The sequence below is a fragment of the Xiphophorus couchianus genome, chromosome 5, assembly GCF_001444195.1.
Source record: "Xiphophorus couchianus chromosome 5, X_couchianus-1.0, whole genome shotgun sequence".
NCBI lineage: Eukaryota > Metazoa > Chordata > Actinopteri > Cyprinodontiformes > Poeciliidae > Xiphophorus > Xiphophorus couchianus.
The window spans coordinates 38,502,794-38,523,968 of NC_040232.1; the positions used below are offsets into that span (position 1 = coordinate 38,502,794).

At 40.2% G+C, this 21,175-nt stretch overlaps 1 protein-coding gene across 1 annotated transcript in view; it reads left to right on the top strand.

Annotated features, from left to right (window-relative positions):
* Positions 1 to 21,175, top strand: part of dchs2 (dachsous cadherin-related 2) — a 29,852-nt gene that overhangs the window by 4,266 nt on the left and 4,411 nt on the right. The window contains exons 2-19 of the mRNA XM_028019187.1: positions 295 to 486; positions 574 to 805; positions 1,788 to 2,024; positions 5,679 to 6,707; positions 6,828 to 7,015; positions 8,045 to 8,144; positions 8,224 to 8,393; positions 8,984 to 9,827; positions 10,388 to 10,627; positions 13,064 to 13,198; positions 14,031 to 14,240; positions 15,611 to 16,471; positions 16,556 to 16,669; positions 17,226 to 17,437; positions 17,524 to 17,675; positions 18,832 to 18,962; positions 19,042 to 19,328; positions 20,347 to 20,488. Of these exons, the coding sequence (XP_027874988.1) occupies positions 295 to 486; positions 574 to 805; positions 1,788 to 2,024; positions 5,679 to 6,707; positions 6,828 to 7,015; positions 8,045 to 8,144; positions 8,224 to 8,393; positions 8,984 to 9,827; positions 10,388 to 10,627; positions 13,064 to 13,198; positions 14,031 to 14,240; positions 15,611 to 16,471; positions 16,556 to 16,669; positions 17,226 to 17,437; positions 17,524 to 17,675; positions 18,832 to 18,962; positions 19,042 to 19,328; positions 20,347 to 20,488 (5,476 nt within the window). The remainder of the gene's footprint in view (positions 1 to 294; positions 487 to 573; positions 806 to 1,787; positions 2,025 to 5,678; positions 6,708 to 6,827; positions 7,016 to 8,044; positions 8,145 to 8,223; positions 8,394 to 8,983; positions 9,828 to 10,387; positions 10,628 to 13,063; positions 13,199 to 14,030; positions 14,241 to 15,610; positions 16,472 to 16,555; positions 16,670 to 17,225; positions 17,438 to 17,523; positions 17,676 to 18,831; positions 18,963 to 19,041; positions 19,329 to 20,346; positions 20,489 to 21,175) is intronic.

Sequence of the window (21,175 nt, forward strand, 5' to 3'; positions counted from 1 at the left end):
CTGACTGATACAACCGTTTAGGACAGTTTTTTCTTAAATTGTTAAATCCTAATTTTTAATTTAAAAAAAAAACATCACAAATAAACATCAGACACATGTGATTTGTCTGAACCGATGTGTCTGTTATAATATTTTAAGAGTTTTGCCTTTACATTCTGGCACCACCGGCCCTTAGAGGGCATTAGAGCATTCATGATTCTGATGTGGCCCCAAATGAAAATAACTTTGACATCCCCATATATATATACATATAAATATATATATAAATGAAAATTGTGTTTATCTTTGCTTTAGGTTGTTGCCACGGACGCAGACAGCCCTGAGTTTGGTGCTCTGCTCTACTCTCTGTTGGATGGATTTGACAGTCAGGAAAGTCATCCTCTTTTCCAAATCAATCCACACACAGGAGAGCTGTGTGTCTCTCAGGATATTGATCGAGACGACGGGATGAGTGTCCATGACATTTTGATCAAAGCTGAAGATCCAGTGAGTGGAATCAGTACCGCGATTGTGAGATGATGTCAAAGTTTTCTTAAATTTTCTTAGTTCTAACTTTTTTTGTTTCTCGTTCAGGGAGGCCTGAGTGCTCAATCATATGTTCATATTGAGATACAAGACTTAAATGACAACCCTCCAGTGTTCAGCCCTGAGGAGTACACCGTGAGCGTCAGCAGCCACGCTCCGCCTGGTACCGAGGTTGTCAACGTTATCGCTACAGACCAGGACTCCGGCCGGTTCGGACAGATCAGCTACAAAATTCATCCAGGAGACTTGTCCAGTTTGTTTACACTGGATAGACACACAGGTGGAGTGTATTTATATTTTAAAACTGGAAAACTATTAGTTTTGACTGTAGTTTTGACACCCACCTCTGTCATCACTACACTGTTCACCAGTTCATTCCAGAAACGGTTTTAAAGTCATTGACTGCAGTCTTGAATGAACAAGTTATTTTTAATCTCAGATTTACTCTATTATCAATCCACCAGCCAAGTTTAATGTCAACAAGGGGACCAATCCTCTCATATAGTCACTATTGAACAATATGTTTGTTACTTAAATCTTGTTTATTGCTTAAAAAAAACACCTTTACTTAAATTGGACACTTGTATTGTGCTTTATGTTTCATTTTCAATTGATATAGTTTTGTCTTTGACTATTTAATCCAGCATTAGGACCAACATCAACATCTTAGCTCAACATTTTATGTTTATTTAACATTTTTATTTTGTTGAGCACTTTACAAATTTATCTAAAATAAATTATTTTAAATGAATTCCCACCTTATAAAGCTTGTTCTTCTAAGAAGCTCCTTTATTAACTTAGGGTTGCATATAAAATGTTATCAGAATGGCTTTCAAGCTTGATTTGTTGCACAGATTCACTTGTGTTTAAATAACCTGTTTGAGTGTCAGTTGTTTTCAGGGATAAACGCCTTGTTAGCTGCTCTAAATCCCCATGATATGATTCCAAGTGTCACCACTCAGCAGGGGTGAAGCACAAAGCTTAAAAGCTTTGGATCCCAGTGTGTCCGGGGGTAAAACCAGCTCTATGCACAGCTACAACAGAATTCAAAAGTTGTGAAAAAAGAAAATACATCATCAACTTGTGTTTAACAATGCTCTAAATGGCATTTTCTAACCTGAAGCGGTTGTTTTGACTGTTCTTCAGAGAACTAGATTAAAGAAATAAAAAACAACTAGAAAAATCTGTTATTTTTGCATCATCCTGGTTACATGAAAATACTAAGCAAACTCTACCTGATTTATTTCTTAATCTTTTTGTAGGAATGCTCTTTTTGAACTCTTCTCTGACACACTTGGGTGCAGCCAGCATGAAGCTCCTAATAACAGCGCAGGATGGAGAAGGCTTGTCTTCAGCCAGACCTGCAGAGGTCACAATCAACGTTGTCCAAAGTGGTCAGGCTCCAGCAGTGTTCCAGAAGTCGAGCTACGCCTTCACAGTGCCTGAAGACGCACCGCTGGGAACATCTGTGGGAACCGTGGAGGCCAGCAACCTGAGCGGTGAGTGGAGAAGGAAGCACCAGGTGTCTGTGAGCAGTAGTAATCAGATTACACTTACTTTAGTGCATGCTGAAAATCCAATTACACATACTGGACAGCAGTATTGCATTGCCTTTAGTGTTAATTGCATCTGCGATGTGCATCTAATCCTCCATGATTTATGAATAAAATGGACATGAATAGTATTTGCACCAAGCTGAGCTGAACTGCTCAGGCTTTGGGTGTTTTCTAGACAGCTTCTCCTGATGTGTGTACAAGCACTCACATGTCACAATATATCTGCAGCAAAAGTATGAACTAATATTATAAATCTAAATGATTTGTCAGTTAACACTGTGACTTGCATTGTTTTTATGTAGATTAAACAAAATAAATTAAGCTTAGCTGCCTTCCTGAACCCAAACACCTCAATGTTAAAGAGGCTGCATTATGTAAAATGTAACTTTTTTTAACTTTACATCATTGATTCCTTTATGCATGTTTGAGAAATCTTTTCATCTCCACAGCCACCATTCAACTGCGCAAAACGCCTAGCTCCCACTCAGCTCCTTCAGACTAGCTAGCAGAAATTAGCCAACACCTGGTGGAAATGTGCATCAGTTGAGGTCATTATAGGAGCTACTTCTCAGTGAAACGCTGGTAAAAAAAAGTTGTTAAAGGGTTAATAGAGGAGCCATGTTGTGACGACTCCCTGACAGTGGAGTTTCAGGAAGAGAGAGTTTTTAAAGAGACAGACGTCTATTGACCCAACTCAATAATAACTACTGAAGTTAATATGGTTACTTGATTGGGCTATAAAACGACACTATGTGCCTGGAAAACACAAAATACGGCCCCTTTAATAATCTATGATTAATGAATACAATATGCACCTGCTTAAAATGTCTGGTGCAACTGTTGTGCTGGCAGTGTATTTTTAAAAATACATGGAAAAAATACAGTACTATCAAATCAAAATGTAAAGCAAATCTTATTAGACACACACACAAAAACATAAAAACAAAACAATTAAGCATCATGTTGCAACTCTGAGGAGAGGTTCAGTTGGACATCATTTGGTTCTTCTACAGACCAGTAATGAGCAAACTGATTTTACTGGGCTTGTTCCCGTCCTACGGTAGTGAATTCTGGAAAACATTAATTTAGTTTTGTTCATCTCACGAGTCAGCTTTAACCAACGCAGTGATCCCAGGAGCAGGAAGCTCAGCCTGGGTTTTCTTCTGCCACCGTTCAGGGAACCAGACTGGGTTTCTGGACCTGTGGTTCTGGACCCTGAGACTCTCCACTTTGTGAATAAGGAATTCTTGACATGTCTGTTGAACCTCAGATACCAGCTGTTTACATCTGGTTCTGGCATTGGACGTCCGATGGCTCGTCTCCTTGGCATCCAGAACCAAAGTGTGAAACTTTTTAAATTAAACAATTTTAAAATGTTGCCTTACTGTTTTATTTATTTTTTACTGCAGGTGGAAGCAGGAAAAACTGTTTTTCTGGAAATTTAAAGATTAGACGTTGAAAGAAATGTTATGCAACTAAGTCTTTAAATGAATTATACTTTTCTTTGATTCTAATTGGGTTCTCCTTGTGGTTCTTGTTATGAGTTAATCTATTAGCATATCACATTTAGTGTGAGTCAGCACTGCTAGTCAGGCTCAGAGAAACTGCCCAGTGCCTATTCCCAACAGAGAGCTGTTAGGAACAAAATATGTTCTGCTATTTTTAAAATGCTGTGCTTTTGAGGATTACACAGAGAAAAAGAGAGATAAAATTCAAACTAAAATAGTACTGACTGGAGGTAGTTTGGTCCTTGAGGTTTATCAAGATCCATTGAAATATCCAATTAAGGAAAAGAGAAGTTTACATTTATTTCAGAAAACAATTCCAGAAGCATTGTCAGCAGGATTAAAGATGATACAAACACCAACTGGGGAACTGAAAAATCAAGCAAAACGAATAAATAATAATAAACATAATTTCACTGAAATAAGTAGGAGCACACTGAACTAAATGTGATTTACAATTCTTAAATAAATAAACAAGCCCAGAAAAACCCAAAACGACTGAAGATCCTGATTGTATAAAATAAATAGTCCATTTGAAGGGCAATTTTGGACGGTGACACAAAATGGGATTAGACTGGATTTGTCTTGTTTGTGACAAAAACAATTACAGAAATATCAGTGCAATTGACATCCAGAATAAAAAAAAAGAGTGAGAAATTTCTATTGTTTTCTTTGATCATACACACGTCAAATCGACATTATTTACCATGATGATAATATTATCATGAACATACAGTTATTAAACAGCTTATTATGTAAGATTTTTTGCTCTGTTTTATAAACATGCACATTTGAAGGTTTCCAGGATTATTCCTACATAGACATGCTGCTCCACACGAGTTAAAGCACTCAGCCACACACACCAGACAGTCATTTAAGGCTCTCTAATCAACTTACAGACTAACACTTCAGTCTAAAGTAGAAACAGCAGGGGCCGACCAGTGTTAAGCTCTATGCTTGTTTCAGTAGGTTGCAACTGAAGTTGAGATGCAACACACACACTGAGGAGATGATTGAGATTATTGGGATTTTCTGACCTTTAATGTAATTAATGTACTCTGTGTGGGGGGGGTGTCTTCCTGTGTGTGTGTGAGAGCTTACATTTGTTACACTGTAAGGACCATTTTCTTGTGCTGTGCTGTTTTGGGGTTATAGGTCAGGTTTAAGGCTAAGGCGTGAGCTGAGTTTAGGTTAGTTTTCAGGTTACTGGTAATGGTTAGTTTTACGGTAAAGGTCAGTGTTAGGCTGTAGAAATGAATTAGTCTTTGTAAAGATAGAGAAATATAATGTGTTTATATTCATAAGAAGTATGAATCCATGTTGGTGATCTGGTTGTACAGTACAGAGTCTGTATCTCGCAACATGTGACATCGTTTTTTTCTGATGGGATTGACCTCTGACCTCTGTCATCTGTCATTAAATTGTCAGAAAATGACAGATTTTGTTCAACATTATAAAACACCAACACTAGCACTCTAATACCTACCCCAATATTGATTTTATTTGTTATTTTTATTGTATTTTTCTCTTTTGTGACATTGTATTATTATTTTTTGCATGTTGTGTTCTTTGTTTCATGGGACTACGGACGGAAATTAGCATCTTGCTACATTGCCACATTGTATTTGTGACAATGTGGTACATTTATTAATATGCATTGTCCCATTCAAATAAAATCAGTTTAATTGAATACATTTTCTAAATTATTATGATTCTAAGTAGTTTTCATCATCAGGTCATTAGCAGGTATTTCAAAGGCTTTCTTTATATGGTGGATGTTTTATTTTTCCTCTTTTTCTCACCAGTTGTAGTTGGCCAAGAAAGAATTTATAAATTCATCTAGAAATGGGAACATATTGTGTCTTTGCCACAGATTGTTGGTAAAAGAAAAAAAAAAGCTCTGCTTTAATCCATTTTTTTCTCCTTCAGAAGCCCTTTAAAGCCTGAATAATTCCATAGTTTAGTAGCTTGACAAAAAATGGTCATGAAAAGTACTAAACAGAAATTTGTTGGATATTTTTCATGTTGAAACTAAAAAAGTCTAGATAAAACTCCAAAGTGTATTGAAAATCTTTTTTTCATGCCTTCCCAGATGCTACAGAGCCCGTTTCTTACCGAATCTCTTCTGGAAACGTTTACAGTTGGTTTTCTGTCCATCCAAAGTCTGGTGTGATCAATACCATTAAACCTCTGGACCATGAGTCTCAGCCTTATGCCCTGCTGTTCCTTCAGTCCTACACAGACACTTCTCCTATTTACAGCACCACCCAGGTCAACATTACCATCACTGATGTCAATGACAATGCCCCTGTGTTTCCCAAGAGGAGAGACACCATCACTGTTTCTCGAAGCACTCGGCCTGGAACAGTGCTGTTCATCGCTCACGCACATGACCATGACAGCGGTGCCAATGGCGTAGTGCAGTATCGTATGAAAAGCAGCAGAAATGAAGTATTTGCCATTGACTCAAACCTTGGAACGGTTAGACTTAATAAGAGCTTACAAGTGAGTCAGCAGCAAAGATACAACCTGGAAATCTTGGCGAAAGACGAAGGAAAACCTTCCCTGAGCTCCACCCTGACCCTTTCGGTTAACATTGACCACACAGCTGCAGATGACAGCCTGGCCTTTGAGACACTGGTCTACCAGGTGGAGATAGGGGAAGGCTATCGCAAAGACTCCCGCGTCATCCAGGTGAGGGCGCACCGCACCCGAGGGTCTCACACTTCAAACTCAGGTCTCACTTACTCCTTGGAAGCAGAAGCTGGATTCCCTCCGCCTCCTTTTCGCATCCACTCAAAGTCTGGATGGTTGTATCTCTCCAGCAATCTTGACTTTGAGACAGAGTCAAGATATCGTTTTCAGGTGTTGTCCACTTCCGGAGAGGCTTCACTGGCCAATGTCACAGCAACAGCAATGGTGACTGTACTGGTGCTGGACGTCAATGACAATCCCCCAGTGTTCAGCAGTGATGTGTACTACTTCACTGTATCAGAGGGGTCATCTCCACAAGGCCTGGTGGGAACAGTCAAAGCCAAGGATAAGGATTCTGGGAAGAACAGCCAGCTGTCCTACATCCTCCTCTCAGATGGGAAATACTTCCGCATCAATGCTAAAACAGGTAAAAATGGTTTTATTACCAGAATCAGCTCTGGTTTCCTTTGGTTGTTTACCAGAGGAAACAACTTGTTCTCTCTCAGTTGTTTCCTCTCCTCACTCGTTTCTCTCTTCTCTTTTTAAGGTGAAATCATCAACTGGGTGGCGCTGGACCGGGAGCAACACAGCCAGCACAGCCTGACCGTTATGGTGACAGACCAAGGTCACCCTCGTCTCAATGCCACCGCCAATGTTCATGTCCTGGTCACTGACATCAATGACAACACTCCACAGTTTAATCATCTGCCTTCCAGCAAAGAGCTGAATGTTCCTGTAAGAAATTTTACTTCGATGGCAGTATGAACGAACTGTGTTTGGAGAATCACAGCTTGGTTCTGATCAAAGTTAAAATGCTTTTACAGTGGTTTTTGTGCACCTTTATACTGAAATTATGTTAGCACTTGTGTTAAACCGAAGTGTGTGTTGCAATCTAGCAAAGAACACACAACGTGGATGTGAATCCCAACATAGGAAACTGTCTTTTTTCAGGTTACTTCAAATGGCCTTAAAAGGATCACAGATTTAGTCCCATAAAACTCATCATTGGGCTTCTAGTATCTCATTCCACAGTCAGTTCAATTCACAAAAACGTCATCTCGAGGCACTTTACAAAAAATTATTTCTATTTAAACACACATGTATATTCCAGTTGATTCGACTTATCAAACAGTACAGCATGCTCAATTAATTATTCAAAGTAGATTAAAAAGTTTCTACCTAAGGAAACCCAGCAGATTGCATCCAGTCATTAACTCTCCTCTCCAATTGCAATGAACACTGTTATAACTTGCAGAATTGCTCATTTAAATGCTCTATTTTCTGGTATTTGTGAGAGGAGTGATAAACATGTCTGCACTGTTTGCCCAATAAATCAGTTTTTTTTAATTGTCCATCTGTTGTGTTGCACTAGTTTGTATAAAAATGGCTAAAAATTACTTTTTGGGGTGTGTGTGGTGGTGCAGGGGGTTAGCACGCCCCACGTTTGGAGGCCTTAGTCCTCGACGTGGACGTCGCGGGTTCGACTCCCGGTCCTGGAGACCTTTGCCGCATGTCCTTCACCCTCTTTCCTGCCTGCCTACTGTCGCAAAAAATACGAGCCACAAGCGCCGCAAAAACTCTTCGGAGAAAAAAAAAAAGACTTTTTGGATAAATAACCATTTAGTGCAAAACTATCAATGATGTAAAAGTGAATAAAACCTTTGCTCGAACTGATTTAAAGTTTCAAGTAACAGAAAACCAGAGCAGAACCATCTCTAAATATGCATTCCTGTATGCAATATTCAAGTTTTGTCTGCATTGCAGATATGGGCAGGCGTACCTGCAGGATTCTTGGTGACCAACATGTTTGCCAAAGACTTGGATGCTGGAGAGAATGGAACGGTCACCCATTCATTAGTAACAGGTGAGTGTGAAACATAGTCTCTGCTGCCCAAAAACATGCCAGAGTCAGTGAGATCCTGAATGTTCTCGTTCTCTCTCAGTTGGATCAGAGGAGAATGGTCTCAGACACTTTGAGATTGACAGTAAAAATGGAGACATCAGAACCACGCAGCTCTTCAGTCAGAGAACTGAACCATCTTACACTCTGAAGATAACAGCCAGGGATGGTGGAGCCCCGTCTCTGGAGGACACAGCAGTGGTTCACATACAGGTACCTTCCATACACCACTATTTTTATTTTTTATTTTTGTTATGGCTATTTACAGTGCCTGCCATCCATCCATCCATTATCTCCTGCTCAATCAGAGGTGGGGTTGCAGAGGCAACAGCCTAAGCAGAGAGCTCAGAAGCTCACCCGTCCTGGGTCTTCCTCTAGGTCGCCTCCTGGTGGCGGGAGGCCTTAATAGAATAAAATCACAATTGGTTTCGTTTTGTTAGGTTACAAACATTATGTATTTTATTCAGATTCAGTGTTCTTTAGGTGGCTCTTGAAGGCATTTAGGTGCACTGGAGTTTATTTAGGGTTTTCAGAGTAAAGGGGGCTCAGTACAAATGTACATGCATTTTTATTGGTTTCAACCTTTTGAAAATGATTAATAATTATTCTTCTACTTTGGTATTCCACATAAGATGGAAATAAAATATATTTAGTTAGTGGTTGTAGCCTGAAATAGAAGACATCTTATTGGTATGAATGCTTTGCCACAGTAACTGTTTATTTTAGTCTTTGTCCAATTCGAAGTGATTTTCTTTCTTGTATTTACAAGAAAATACATTTAATTTGGTGCATTTCTGCTGCAGGTTTATGGGTTGGAGGATCAGTACGGCAACTCAGATCACCAAGCAGTGAGGCATTTCTCGGTTAGGGAGGACGCCGAGCCTGCAACGGTCATCGGCTCTGTCAGTGTTTCGGATAAAGGCAGGTTTCAGTATAGCATCGCCGAGGGAGACGGGAGCATTTTCTTTGGAATCGACGGCACGTCTGGCGACATCTACGTCAACCAGCTGCTGGACTACGAGTCTGCCAAGCAGTACTTCCTGGTGGCTCGAGTGGAAGACGTCGGTGCATCTGTTGGTTTGAACATTTCTGCGCTGGTGAGCGTCACAGTGGAGGACGTGAACGACCACGCCCCCTGGTTCCCCGATAAACTGCTGATGTTCGGTCTGAGGGAAGACGCCGCCGTTGGATCGCTGGCCTTTGCTTTTCATGCCAGAGACGCCGATGGGACTTTTGCAAACAGTGCCCTTTGCTACACTCTGACCTTTGACCCCGAAGTCAGTGGATCACCCCCACACTTCCCCTTTCACATGAACTCACACACAGGTGCAATGACGGTTGCAGCACCGTTAGACCGCGAGAGCACGCCGACGTTTGTTTTCGCTGTCACCGCCACAGACCAGGCAGAGAGGACGGATGAGCGTAAACAGACGTCAGTGATGGTTCAGCTCCTCCTGCTGGACGTGAACGATAACCGGCCTGTGTTCGTGTCTGCTCAGTCAGTGCAGCTGATGGAGGACACGGAGGTGGGCAGTCTGCTGCACCATTTTGTGGCAATAGATGGTGATCAGGGGGAGAATGGATTGATCTCCTACTCCATTATAAATGGAAACAGGAAGGGATTCTTCACACTGGAAGAGAAAACTGGTATTTGTTTGTTTTTGTCCATAAACTAGATGAGCATGAAACAAATAAGTTACATGTTTTTAAATATTATTCTTAACCCAAAGCAAAATGTATTGTTGATTTTTGATGGTATGAATTCCTCTGTTTCCACATTTTGACATGTTACAGCGACAAATAACGCATTTTTTTTTGGTATCATATGATGCTCCCAAAAAGCTGCACATATTAGTCAAATGGAAGCAAAATTACCTCTGAGAATAACAGCTGAGGTTTGAGAAGAGCTGCACTTAATAACAATATTAACTATTGGCAAAGAGAAAGCCACTGTTAAGGGAACGCTATCAGAAGTCAAGTGTAATATTGGGACTAGAAAAAAGGTTCTCAAGATAAATGAGACCAAACCTGAACTTTTTGGTCTACATCCAAATCACTGTTTGGCAGAAAAGTAATGCTGCTGCAGCCAAGGAAGAATAAATTTTATATTTAGCATTTCTATCATTATTTCTACCAGTAGTGATATTCCTTTACTACTGGAATATTATTTCCTCCGCTGACTGTTTAAACTCTCTTATCCTCTTTAGGCCTTCTGTTTCTCTCTGCCCCTTTGGACTATGAGACCCAGCGTGTCCACCGTCTGACTGTCCGAGCAGCGGACCAGGGCGTCCCCTCGCTGTCCTCCACCCAGACCCTGACAGTGGAGGTGGGAGATGTTAACGACCAGCCCCCCATCTTCAGTCAGACCACCTATGTTACCAGTGTGGTGGAGAATAAAGGCCCTGGAGAGCCACTGCTCAGAGTCTCTGCCTCTGACATGGATTCAGGTATTGATTATAAGTTAGTCACCTACATCTTTCCCTTTACATATTAATATTTTGATGATAACTAATAAATCCGTCCACACTTTTAATTGTTATTAACAGTATAAAAGGTGAAAAAAAAAACATTTTGATAACTTTTAATGCTTTTATTATTGTGGACATTATTTTTAATGTATGTCACATTTTACCAAGAGTATATTTGTTCTGCCTGACTAATGTAATTTTCTATGTAAATACAAAACTAATCAAAATACTTTTACTTTTTTTTTAGAAATGGATTTTCTTAAAGAAATTGTTAATCTAACAAAATCATCTACCTCTATTTTATTTTCCTCGCAATCAACATTTTTGAATATTTTTTAGATGAAAAACATAAGGAAACAACACTTTCACTTCTTAATTTCAAAGTCTAATGTTCTTATTGTCTGATTGTAAACATCTCACCAGAATGAGACATGAATCAGAGAAAACGTAAACAAGAAAAAAACAGAAGTCAGTCAGTTTTAAATAAATTAACTTTATGCAGTTTTTTTACAGCCTAACATCTAGCTCCAAAACAGTGCAAACAATGTAGGAAATATATGCAACATAAGCATAAATATGCTAATGTTTACAATGAAATATAGACATTTTACACACACAGACACATATTACCACCATATAATTAGTGCATGTTAGAGTTCAGGGTGTTGACGGTTTTTTGGAAGAAGCTGTTTTGAGTCTGTCCATTTGTATATCAAACATATTCCTTGTAATTAATTTACTTTAATACTTTTAACAGCTTTAAAGCCTGTCTGGCTGAAAATTGCAGTGTTTCTGTACCGTCCCTAGATGGCAGCATCTGCTTCTGGACTTAAAGCTTTACAACGTTACAGCAAGAAAACAAACAAACACACTAAGTTAAAATAAAACTCAAAGAGAACAAAATAAAGTTAAAAAATAATTCTTTTTGATTCTAGTTTCTGCAACTTTCTCAGTTTAGTAATTAATCATTTTGAGAAAGTTTATGCCAAAGGTGGTAAAATAACTAAAACTTTGCCATGTTTGCTTGACTGACAGCATAACAGTGAATTGAAGTTGTTTGCTTGATTTATAATAATCCTGTCAGCGTTGCAGTTGATCATAAAATTTATTCATGTGTCCTTTTATCAGCGTCCCTCTCAACCACAGTGCTTATTTTACATCCTGCTAAATTTCATTCATATGATCCTTATTTATAGTCCCTACTCCACACCTCTGTCCCGTTTATTTTAACACGTGGGCGCTCGCCCTCCAGAATCGCAGTCTGTCTCATGGCTCTGACAGTTGGAGTCTTTTTAAATGCTGGAGGTTGGAGGCTGTGCAGCAGAAGGTTCAGGAGGAGGGGAGGGGTTGACTTGAACCAACATTCCTGTGACTGAGAATTGTCCAAGAACAGCAAGCATACGGCTCCTCTGGGAGATCTGAGTCGTCGTCTCTCGTGATGATTGCGGTAATCCAAGCCATCTGTGCCAATAGGAGCTGTTTTTTTTTTTTTTTCGTTGTTTTTTTTTCTTCTCAGATTGCCTCAGCTCGCAGTTCTGGGCGCTCTCCCACCATCTTATTTGATTATCGTTGTGCTGCTGTTTTCCATAAGCTCCCACCAAAGACATCCATTGTTCTGTGCTTGTGATGATCTACTTTATCCACTTCATGCATGTTAAGCAGTGAATGGAGATTTTGAGTCTTAAAAAAAGGATGACAGTTTCATTGTGTGCTGTCTGGCACATTCACGCTTTGATCTTGATAGGAAATATTATGGGATTTAACTGGTAGCAGGTTGGTGGCAAAATGTGATTTGCATCTCAAGCTTATCATGCACACATCAAAAGTTACTTTAAGAAACAGTCTGTTATTAGATGTTTCTCTGAGCTCCAGTGAGCCAGTCGAAGATCTTTACAGTTGGGTGATGTTTTCTTGCTTCCTGGTTCTAAGGAGAACGCCAGCAGCAGAACGCTGTCAGCAACTCATAACTGCTTAATAACAAAGGATGCTGAGGACGATCATTAACAGAGGTTTCCTCAAGGCCGAAGACTTTTTGCATGTACAAACACCTTGACTGTTGTGTCTGCCATTCATCAGTCAATTACCACAATCAATCAATCAACTGTTAGATTGATTTGGTTACTGTGAGGTTACTCAGGTTACTCTGAGCCAGCTTTCTTGCCAGACAGGAAACTTTACATCACCTCAACAATATTCATAAAACAACAATTCAAAAGAGACCAGTGCTCAATACTTTGAAATATTAAAAACCATAAAAACTGTAGAAAATAAAAATAAAAAACTACATTTTCCTCATAAGGACTAGCTTAAACATTTTTATAAAACAAGATCAAATAAAACGATATTAAGGCTATGCTAAATTTTGCTAAATCGAAATAACCTGTTAAAGTCCTCGTGCTTTGTTCCTCCAACCAGAGGACAACGCCGTGGTGTGGTACAGCTTGCTGCCGGGCCCCGGCTATGAGCTGTTCAGCATCAACCCGTACACTGGTCTGATCACCACCACGACTCACCTGGACCGAGAACAGGAGCAACATTTCACCCTCAGAGGTACAACCCCCGACTACACCCAAACACTGATGAGTTTGTCTTTCAGATCCGACTGCAAGTTCCGGACAGAACCGGACCAGAACCTCTGAGTGAACATTTCTAACCGCCTTCCCACCGTGCAGCTCATTATTACATTTGTTTCCCTTCTAATCTTTTATTTTCAGGCAGATGATACTAAGGCTGAGTCTTTCAAATGATAATAACACAACCTGATTACATTTCAGTCTGTTTCTTATGTGAGGGTGAACTGATCCTGCAGGCTGATTTATATTGAAGGGTCTGACCAGTGTGCATGTCCAGCCTGGGCCGACTGCAGCCTTCTGTTTGCATTCACTCTCACGCGGCTGCACGCCGTGATTACGCTCACCACCCGTCCAGCGGTGGTTAGTGATTAAAAACGCTTTCAGATGTTTTATAACAATATTTGTACAGTCACCAGTAGGACGAACAATTAAATCTAATAATAAAATCTTAATGACAGGAAACCTTGAACGCGCTGAAGTCGAGCCAAAATCACACAGGAGTTTTTTGTCAGGAAATACTAAAATATGTGGTGACAATTATCCCAGCAGGTAGAATTTTCATAAAAAAAGGTATTTTAGACTGTGTATTAAAAGCTGTATGGGTACATTTATCTTTTCATCTATTTTTTTTTCTTTCTTGTAATTCTACTAAATAATAAGCAGCTAAGCTCAATTTCTTGGTCTGGAGGAGCAAACCCCAAATGTCCCTCTGAGCTCCGGGTTGTTTCTGTTGCATTCTGCCAGTCTGTCTTGTCTGCTAACTGTCAAAGTTTCCCTTATAAAGACTCATTTGTGATTTCTGTCTGCAGTCCAGGCTCGGGACAACGGTTTCCGTCCTCTGTCGGGGACAGCCACGGTCCTGTGTTCCATCCTGGACGACAACGACAACCCTCCAGAGTTTATGCAGCCACTGTTCCAGATCAGCCTGCCAGAAAATCTTTCTCCTGGAGTTATCCATACAGCTCTTGCCTCTGACCCTGATTTGGGAGAAAATGGCACTATTCACTACTCTGTACTAGGTAGGAAACCCACATATGGCTCAACCTGTTAAATTTAAAAAAAGAGAAAACCCCACCAAAGGGCTGCACAGTGGAACAATTGGTAGCACTGTTGCCTTGCAGCAAGAAGGTCCTGGGTTCGATTCCCGGCTCAGGGTCTTTCTGCATGGAGTTTGCATGTTCTCCCTGTGCATGCGTGGGTTCTCTTCAGGTACTCCGGCTTCCTCCCACAGTCCAAAACATGACAGTTAGGTTAATTGATTTCTCTAAATTCTCCTTAGGAGTGTGTGTGTGTGTGTGTGTGTGTGCATGGTTGTTTGTCTCTGTGTTGCCCTGTGACAGACTAGCGACCTGGCAGGGTGACCCCGCCTCTCGCCCAAAACGTTCGCTGGAGATTTTTTCTAGCAAATTTTTGACTTTTCGTAAATTTTTTGTATTTTTTCTTCTAAAAGATTCACAGCTTAATCTCAAAATTTCTTGTTTTTGATCAGAATTTTACTCCTCCTTTTCGATGTACACTGGCCCTAATACACCGTCGTAGAGAAGTCTGTAACTGTGAAATGTGGTTTTTCAGAAAAACATGTCTGAAAAGTGTGGCGTGCCTATGTATCCAGGCCCCTAAATCACCTTCCACTACAGTTAAAGCTGCAGATGTTGGGGGAGGAAGACTCTTCTTATCAGCTTTTCATATCCACTGCTCATTTTCCTAAGCAAAGTAGAACAATCTCATCTTTGAGCATCGATTTTCAGGCTTTTGCACATATTTTCAAATAAATGTAGTTCTGAACTTTGACTTTTCCACTGCAACAGATTGATATAACTTTGATATAACTACTCCATGGTAGCTCTGCCTGTATGGGGAACCTCCACTGCAGCCTGAAGTGTTTTCAAGCTTTTGCCTTGTTTTGCTCTGTAATTAACCTCCTTCATCTTAAGAATGCCATCTACACAGCATGATGCTGCCACAACAATGGTGTGGAGTGTTAGATTTCCAGCAGATAGAGTTTTGCTGGTAGGCCTCAAATTTCTCCAAACGCAGCCTTCTTACATTTACTATGCTGCTAAATAAATAAGAGAAATGCACAAAAACTGTTATTTTCCTTCCAGTTCACATTTTTGTACGACTTTGTGTTGGTGTGTCACCTAAAATCCCAATAAAACATTGCACTCTGTGGTCGTAATGTGACAATATATGAAAAAGTTTAAAGGATATGAATGTTTTTTTTTACGGTTTTGTGTTTGTTGTTTCCATTTTTCATTTGCTGTTTTTATAAAATGCTTACACGTCAATGGAATTTTATGATATCAATGTTTTATCTATTTGTAACAATAACACACTGTGAAAACCTGAAATGAACTGCACTCTTTTTTTCTTTTTTTTTAACGACTAGGTGAGGACTACGGAGGCCGATTCACAATCAACAGTGAGACCGGAGCGATCAGCACCATGCAGGCTCTGGATCGGGAGGAAATTCAGAACTACACTCTCACCCTTCAGGCTCAGGATTCGGGCCCCGCTCCTCTCAGCTCCACCACGCAGCTTCTCCTTTTCCTGCTAGACCTGAACGACAACGCCCCCTCCTTCAGTCCTGAGAGCTACCACACCTCCGTCAGTGAAGGCTTACCATCAGGGGCTGAGGTCTTGCAGCTGACCGCCTTCGATCCTGACGAGGGACCCAACGGAGAAGTGACCTACACCCTGACAGACGACAACAGCCACGGGGCTTTTTCGATGGACCCCTTCACCGGAGTGGTCCGCACCACCAGGTCTCTGGACAGAGAGAGCCGGGCTCTGTACACCCTGAAAGCCGTGGCCACAGACGGCTCCGCTCAGGGCCCGCTGACCTCTGTGGCTTCACTGACCATTCAGGTGGACGACGTCAACGATAACGTGCCCGTCTGCGACCAAAACCCACTTCATGCCTGGGTCTCCATGCGGACGCAACCAAATCAGATCGTGACCACAGTGGTTGCTACAGACGCTGACCAGGGTGAGAACGGGACGGTCCAGTTCACGTTTTCAGGCGAGGAGAGTCTGTTTGACATCAACTCCGCTTCAGGAGAGATTTCACTCAGGAGGCGAGTGAGAGCGGGTTTCTCTGGCAGAAAGCTGGAGGTCCTGGTCTCAGACCGAGGACGTCCTCCTCTGACCGCCACCTGCCTGGTGTTGGTCCATCTGAAGGGAGAGCTTGACGGGCTTCAGTTCACAAACAAAGTGCACAATGCTACCGTCAAGGAGAACAGCAGAGCAGGTGCGTCTCGTCGCCTCTGCTTCAAATGTTTTCAATAAGTAATACAAATGAACTGAGCAACATTTTCACGCTACGTTTCCCAAGGTACTTGGATTACAAAAGTGGAGGCCAGTGACGACACCAACAGCAGACAGAGGATAACTTACACGATATTTAGCGGCAACGAGAATGCAGCGTTCTCCATAAACCGCTACACAGGTACAGAGCGCATTGAAATTGTTTTATTCCTTTCTTTTTATTATAAAGCTGTTGCTGCCACCTTTAACATTAAAAGGTTAGTGTAGGTTACTGTAGTTGGATGTTGTAACATTTTGTCAAATTACACTTATAAACGTCAACTGTTTTTTTGTGATAAATCAACACAAAGTAGCTCATGAACAAAAAGCACATATGGTTCTAAAAAAAAATGATAATAGTCCAATGTTGGAGGATGTGTCCACCAGCTGTGCTCATCACGAAGTTTGGCCAGTTCTTAGTAAAACTGCTCAACCTCAGTCAGATTTAATAGGGAATGTATGAAAATCTCTGTTGTCTCTGAGTCTTAATTTGAATTCAAATTTCACTCCTGAAGGGAAAATGCTTCCCCTCCTGAAGAAAAGAATGATTTTCCTGTCTGATTGATTGTCTTACGTTCAGTATATGCTCTAAGCTGTTCGTCTGACTGAAAGTAGCTGAGCTAACAGAGTTTTTAATGGCTTTTGTTTTAGCAGCAGATTTCTTTTTCTTCACCGCCATTTTTTTGCGTCTTTGTTAGGTGAGATCCGAGTGCAGAAGGAAAACTCCCTGGACTTCGAGGCGAGCCCTCAGATCCAGCTGGTGGTTCTGGCCGACAGCGGGCTGCACACGGCCCACTGCAGAGTCTCTGTCACGCTGCTGGACGTCAACGATAACGCACCGCTGTTTGAACTGAGCAACTACAGAACGGCTGTTTGGGAGGGACAAGTTCGTAACACCTACGTCATGCAGGTACAGACACTTTATTCATCATGTGGACAGATCCAGTGGCAGTAGGGCTTTTCGATGACTCTTATTGTTTCCTGTCTTTTAAACAGGTGTTTGCCTCTGATGCTGACAGCGGTGAAAATGGACAGATTGAGTATTCCATCCTGTCAGGCAACATTAATGAAGCTTTCATTCTGGACTCTGTGAGAGGAATCCTTGCTACCAACGTTCTGCTGGACCGTGAAATAACTCCCTCTTACAGGTAAGAACAGCGTGCGTCAACGAGTGTTAAATAAACTCCTGCTGCTTCCAGTGCTTTAAAATAAAGCCAATTACATAGAGAAATATTGATACATTATTTATTTAATATTGAGTCAATAAAACAATCCAATTTCTCTAATCAGAACTTAGATTTTCGAGGTTAACGTGTGTGGTTACTTTCAGATTATTATAGAAATAAAATACCACTTCTTGCATGCATTTTAGATACATTTTTATGATATACTTAAGACACGCAGACCGTTTTTGCCTCATCTTACCTGAAAACATCATATTCACTGTATACATGTAGTATTTATTTAATATAAGAATTTTTTGAACAACTTGGGATTCATAGACAGAAGACATATTTACCATGAAAACAAATAATCAAAGATGTTCATGTTCAGAAGTCAAACGCAAAATGGAAACAATGCGGTTAATAGTAATAATTAAACATCCATTTACTCAACTCACAGCTCCATACAACAATATTAATATTTTGAGGTAATTTCATTTGAAATCATTTGAACATAAATGGGAATTATTAAAGGTTTTTGATGAGTAGTAGAGCAGTCCTGACTTTAAACTGCTGCAACTGCAGCATCATCTTCTAATCAGCATTTACTCTTGGTGTGCTCTGTATTCATTTCAAAGCTGGAAAAATGAAGTGAACCATCTGTCTGCATGTTGGAATATGTACTAGATTTTTAAAGCTTGAGATTTTGTTTACAATCTGTCCCTGCTTTTAACTTCACAACGACTTCATCCCTGATGTGACATGTTCCTTGGTCTTCATGATGCTGCTTTCTCTCACAAAACCTCTGACTCCTTCACAACACATCTGACTTTTTAATGAGGTTAATCTACACGTAGAATGGGTCTCTCTACTAGTTATGTGACTTCTGAAGGTTGCGCTGAATTTTATTTAGGAGCAGTCAAAGTGAAGGAGCTGAATCAAAATGCACCTTTCTGATCATTTTCCTTTGATTGCAGAATTATATGCAGCCTTGTGTTGGTGTATTTCCAAAAATCTCAGTAATGTTGATTGTAAAGGAAAAATTGTGAAAAATATCAAGGGATCCGAGTACTTTTGCAAGATACTCGTGAAATGTTGTCCAGAGAGGCATTATCTCAATCTTTCCACCATTATGTCCCAGGCTGATTCTGCAGGCAGCAGACAAGGGGAAGCCTCCACTGAGCAGCACTGCCACCGTCAGAGTCCAGGTGGTGGACGTCAACGACAACAGCCCGGCCATCCCACCCATGGAGCCCGTCTATATATATGAAAGTTAGTGTAGCATTTTTTTCATGGTAGAGAAGAATTAGAAAAGGATTCCACTTGTTATGAGATTTCTGTCTCTCTTTAGATCTACCAGCTGGTTATGTGGTCACCCAGGTGACTGCGAATGATGTGGACCTCGGTTCAACCATCAGCTACAGTTTTTCAAACAGCAGCATCACCAGCGACCCATTCGCTATTGACCGCTACACGGGTGTCATCACGCTGACCCGACCTCTAGACTACGAGGCCGAGACAGAGTTCACTCTGAGAGTGTCTGCGTCGGACTCGCTCCATCAAACCAGCGGACAGGTCACAGTTCAAGTTTTAGATGCCAACGACAACAGTCCAGTTTTCACCCAGGTGTCTTACCAGGTACAAATAAAAGACCAATAATTCAAGAGGCAAAACAGGTTCATAATTTACAAATGTGAATTATAACTCTGCTATAAGATTTTATTATGAATCTTCATTCCTTGATAACAACTTTTTGCACTCAATATATACTATAACTCACTCTCTAAAATTAAAATCAGAGAATGAAGCATTTTAACCGTATAAACTGCCTGTTATTGGCCTCTTGATGTTTTCCTTTTCATCCCACTTTTCCTGATTGCATCACTTCAACCTTCACTGAAAACTTTGGCCTTGACTTTAGAAAACTGACCAGTGAATTAATCAGAAAGTAATACAACTCACCATCTTTACATGAACATTCAGTGTCATGACCACAAATTTATTATAGTTATTAATGTTGTCATAGTATTGTCACAATGTTACTATTTTTAAGATGGACGACATTAGTTGTGTCAGTGAGATGATCTGTATAAATCAAGATATAATAAAGTAAAATCCAAGTAAAAATAAATCAACTTAAGCTATGGAAATGTTGCATTTTTTTAACAGTGATAGTAATTACAAGACGAAGTTCTGCACTGCTTAAAACATCTACAAGTGTTCTGCTATAGGTATATATACTGTATATATATGAGGAAGCCCAAAATGGAAGATTGTGGAAGGAAGGCTTTTTAATGATAGAAGAAGAAGAAATGAACAAAAGTCAGGCACAACTTTGAATAAACTTTCACAATAAAAGCCTTCAGGAATATATTGCTGAAGCCTGAATATTCTCTTAACCTGTAACAGGTGTCAAAGCTTATTGCAGCATCCTCTCCTCTAGTAAAAATACTGTGACTGCTGAGTGGATTGCTTCTTCAGGCTGAAGACTTTAATTTGTCCATGACATCATTTAATAAAATGATAGTTGAGAAATTAGTACATTTTGCTTATTTCTTTGTAAACACTAGAAATGACCTTTATCCTTGGTGTATATATAAACATAAACTCATACATTTTGTAAATCCTGTTGTATGATTTTTTTTTGTTGTTCCAGGTGGAAGTGTCAGAGCTGGTCTCAGCTGACACTTTAGTTGTGAATGTTGCTGCTACAGACAGAGATTCTGGGCTCAATGGGAAGATCAGCTACAGACTTCTTTCTTCTCCTCTTCATGCATTCTACATCCAGAAAGATAATGGTAAAAAGGAGATTATTTATGTGTGTGTCTGTTTATAGTGTGTGTCTATTTGGCAGTTTAATTTTTGTATTTGTCAAGGAAATTCTTTTCTAGCAAATGTTTTTATTTTCTTTCCTCATTCAGCACCAACGTTTACTAAGAGTTTGACTGCTGCCAGCAGCATATTAGCTAGTGTTTATATGTTCAAAGCTTGTGTAAGTTATTGAACCAGAAAAATGAGAGCACAAAGCAGTTGTGAGGCTATCGTATCTCAGAAAATCCATAGGTTTGGTCTTGTGCCACTTTAAAAAAGAAACTAAAAGCAAACCATTTCTCGACAGTCTTTATTAAATAAAAAGAGGATTTATCCTTCTGTATTAGGTTTCAGCCCTAAATTCAATATGCAGTGAAAATTATATGCATTCATTTGTGGAGAGGACCATGACAGGAAATGTGCTTGAACACTAACTAAAGGTTTATGACTACAATCCAAAAACGTAACACAGCCTTTCTGTGGCCCCAGGACTTTTTGTCTTTCTGTGTTCCTCAGTGGACGGTTCTGCTCCACATGCTCATCATGTACAGAGGTTTAAGTGGCAGTGAAGTGGAATAAGAAATTGTTTGGTGGAACTCTTTGATGCCATCCAAGAAGAAAATTGCTCCTGCAGTCCGCATGTGATATTCATTTAGAACGGTTTTCTCAGGACA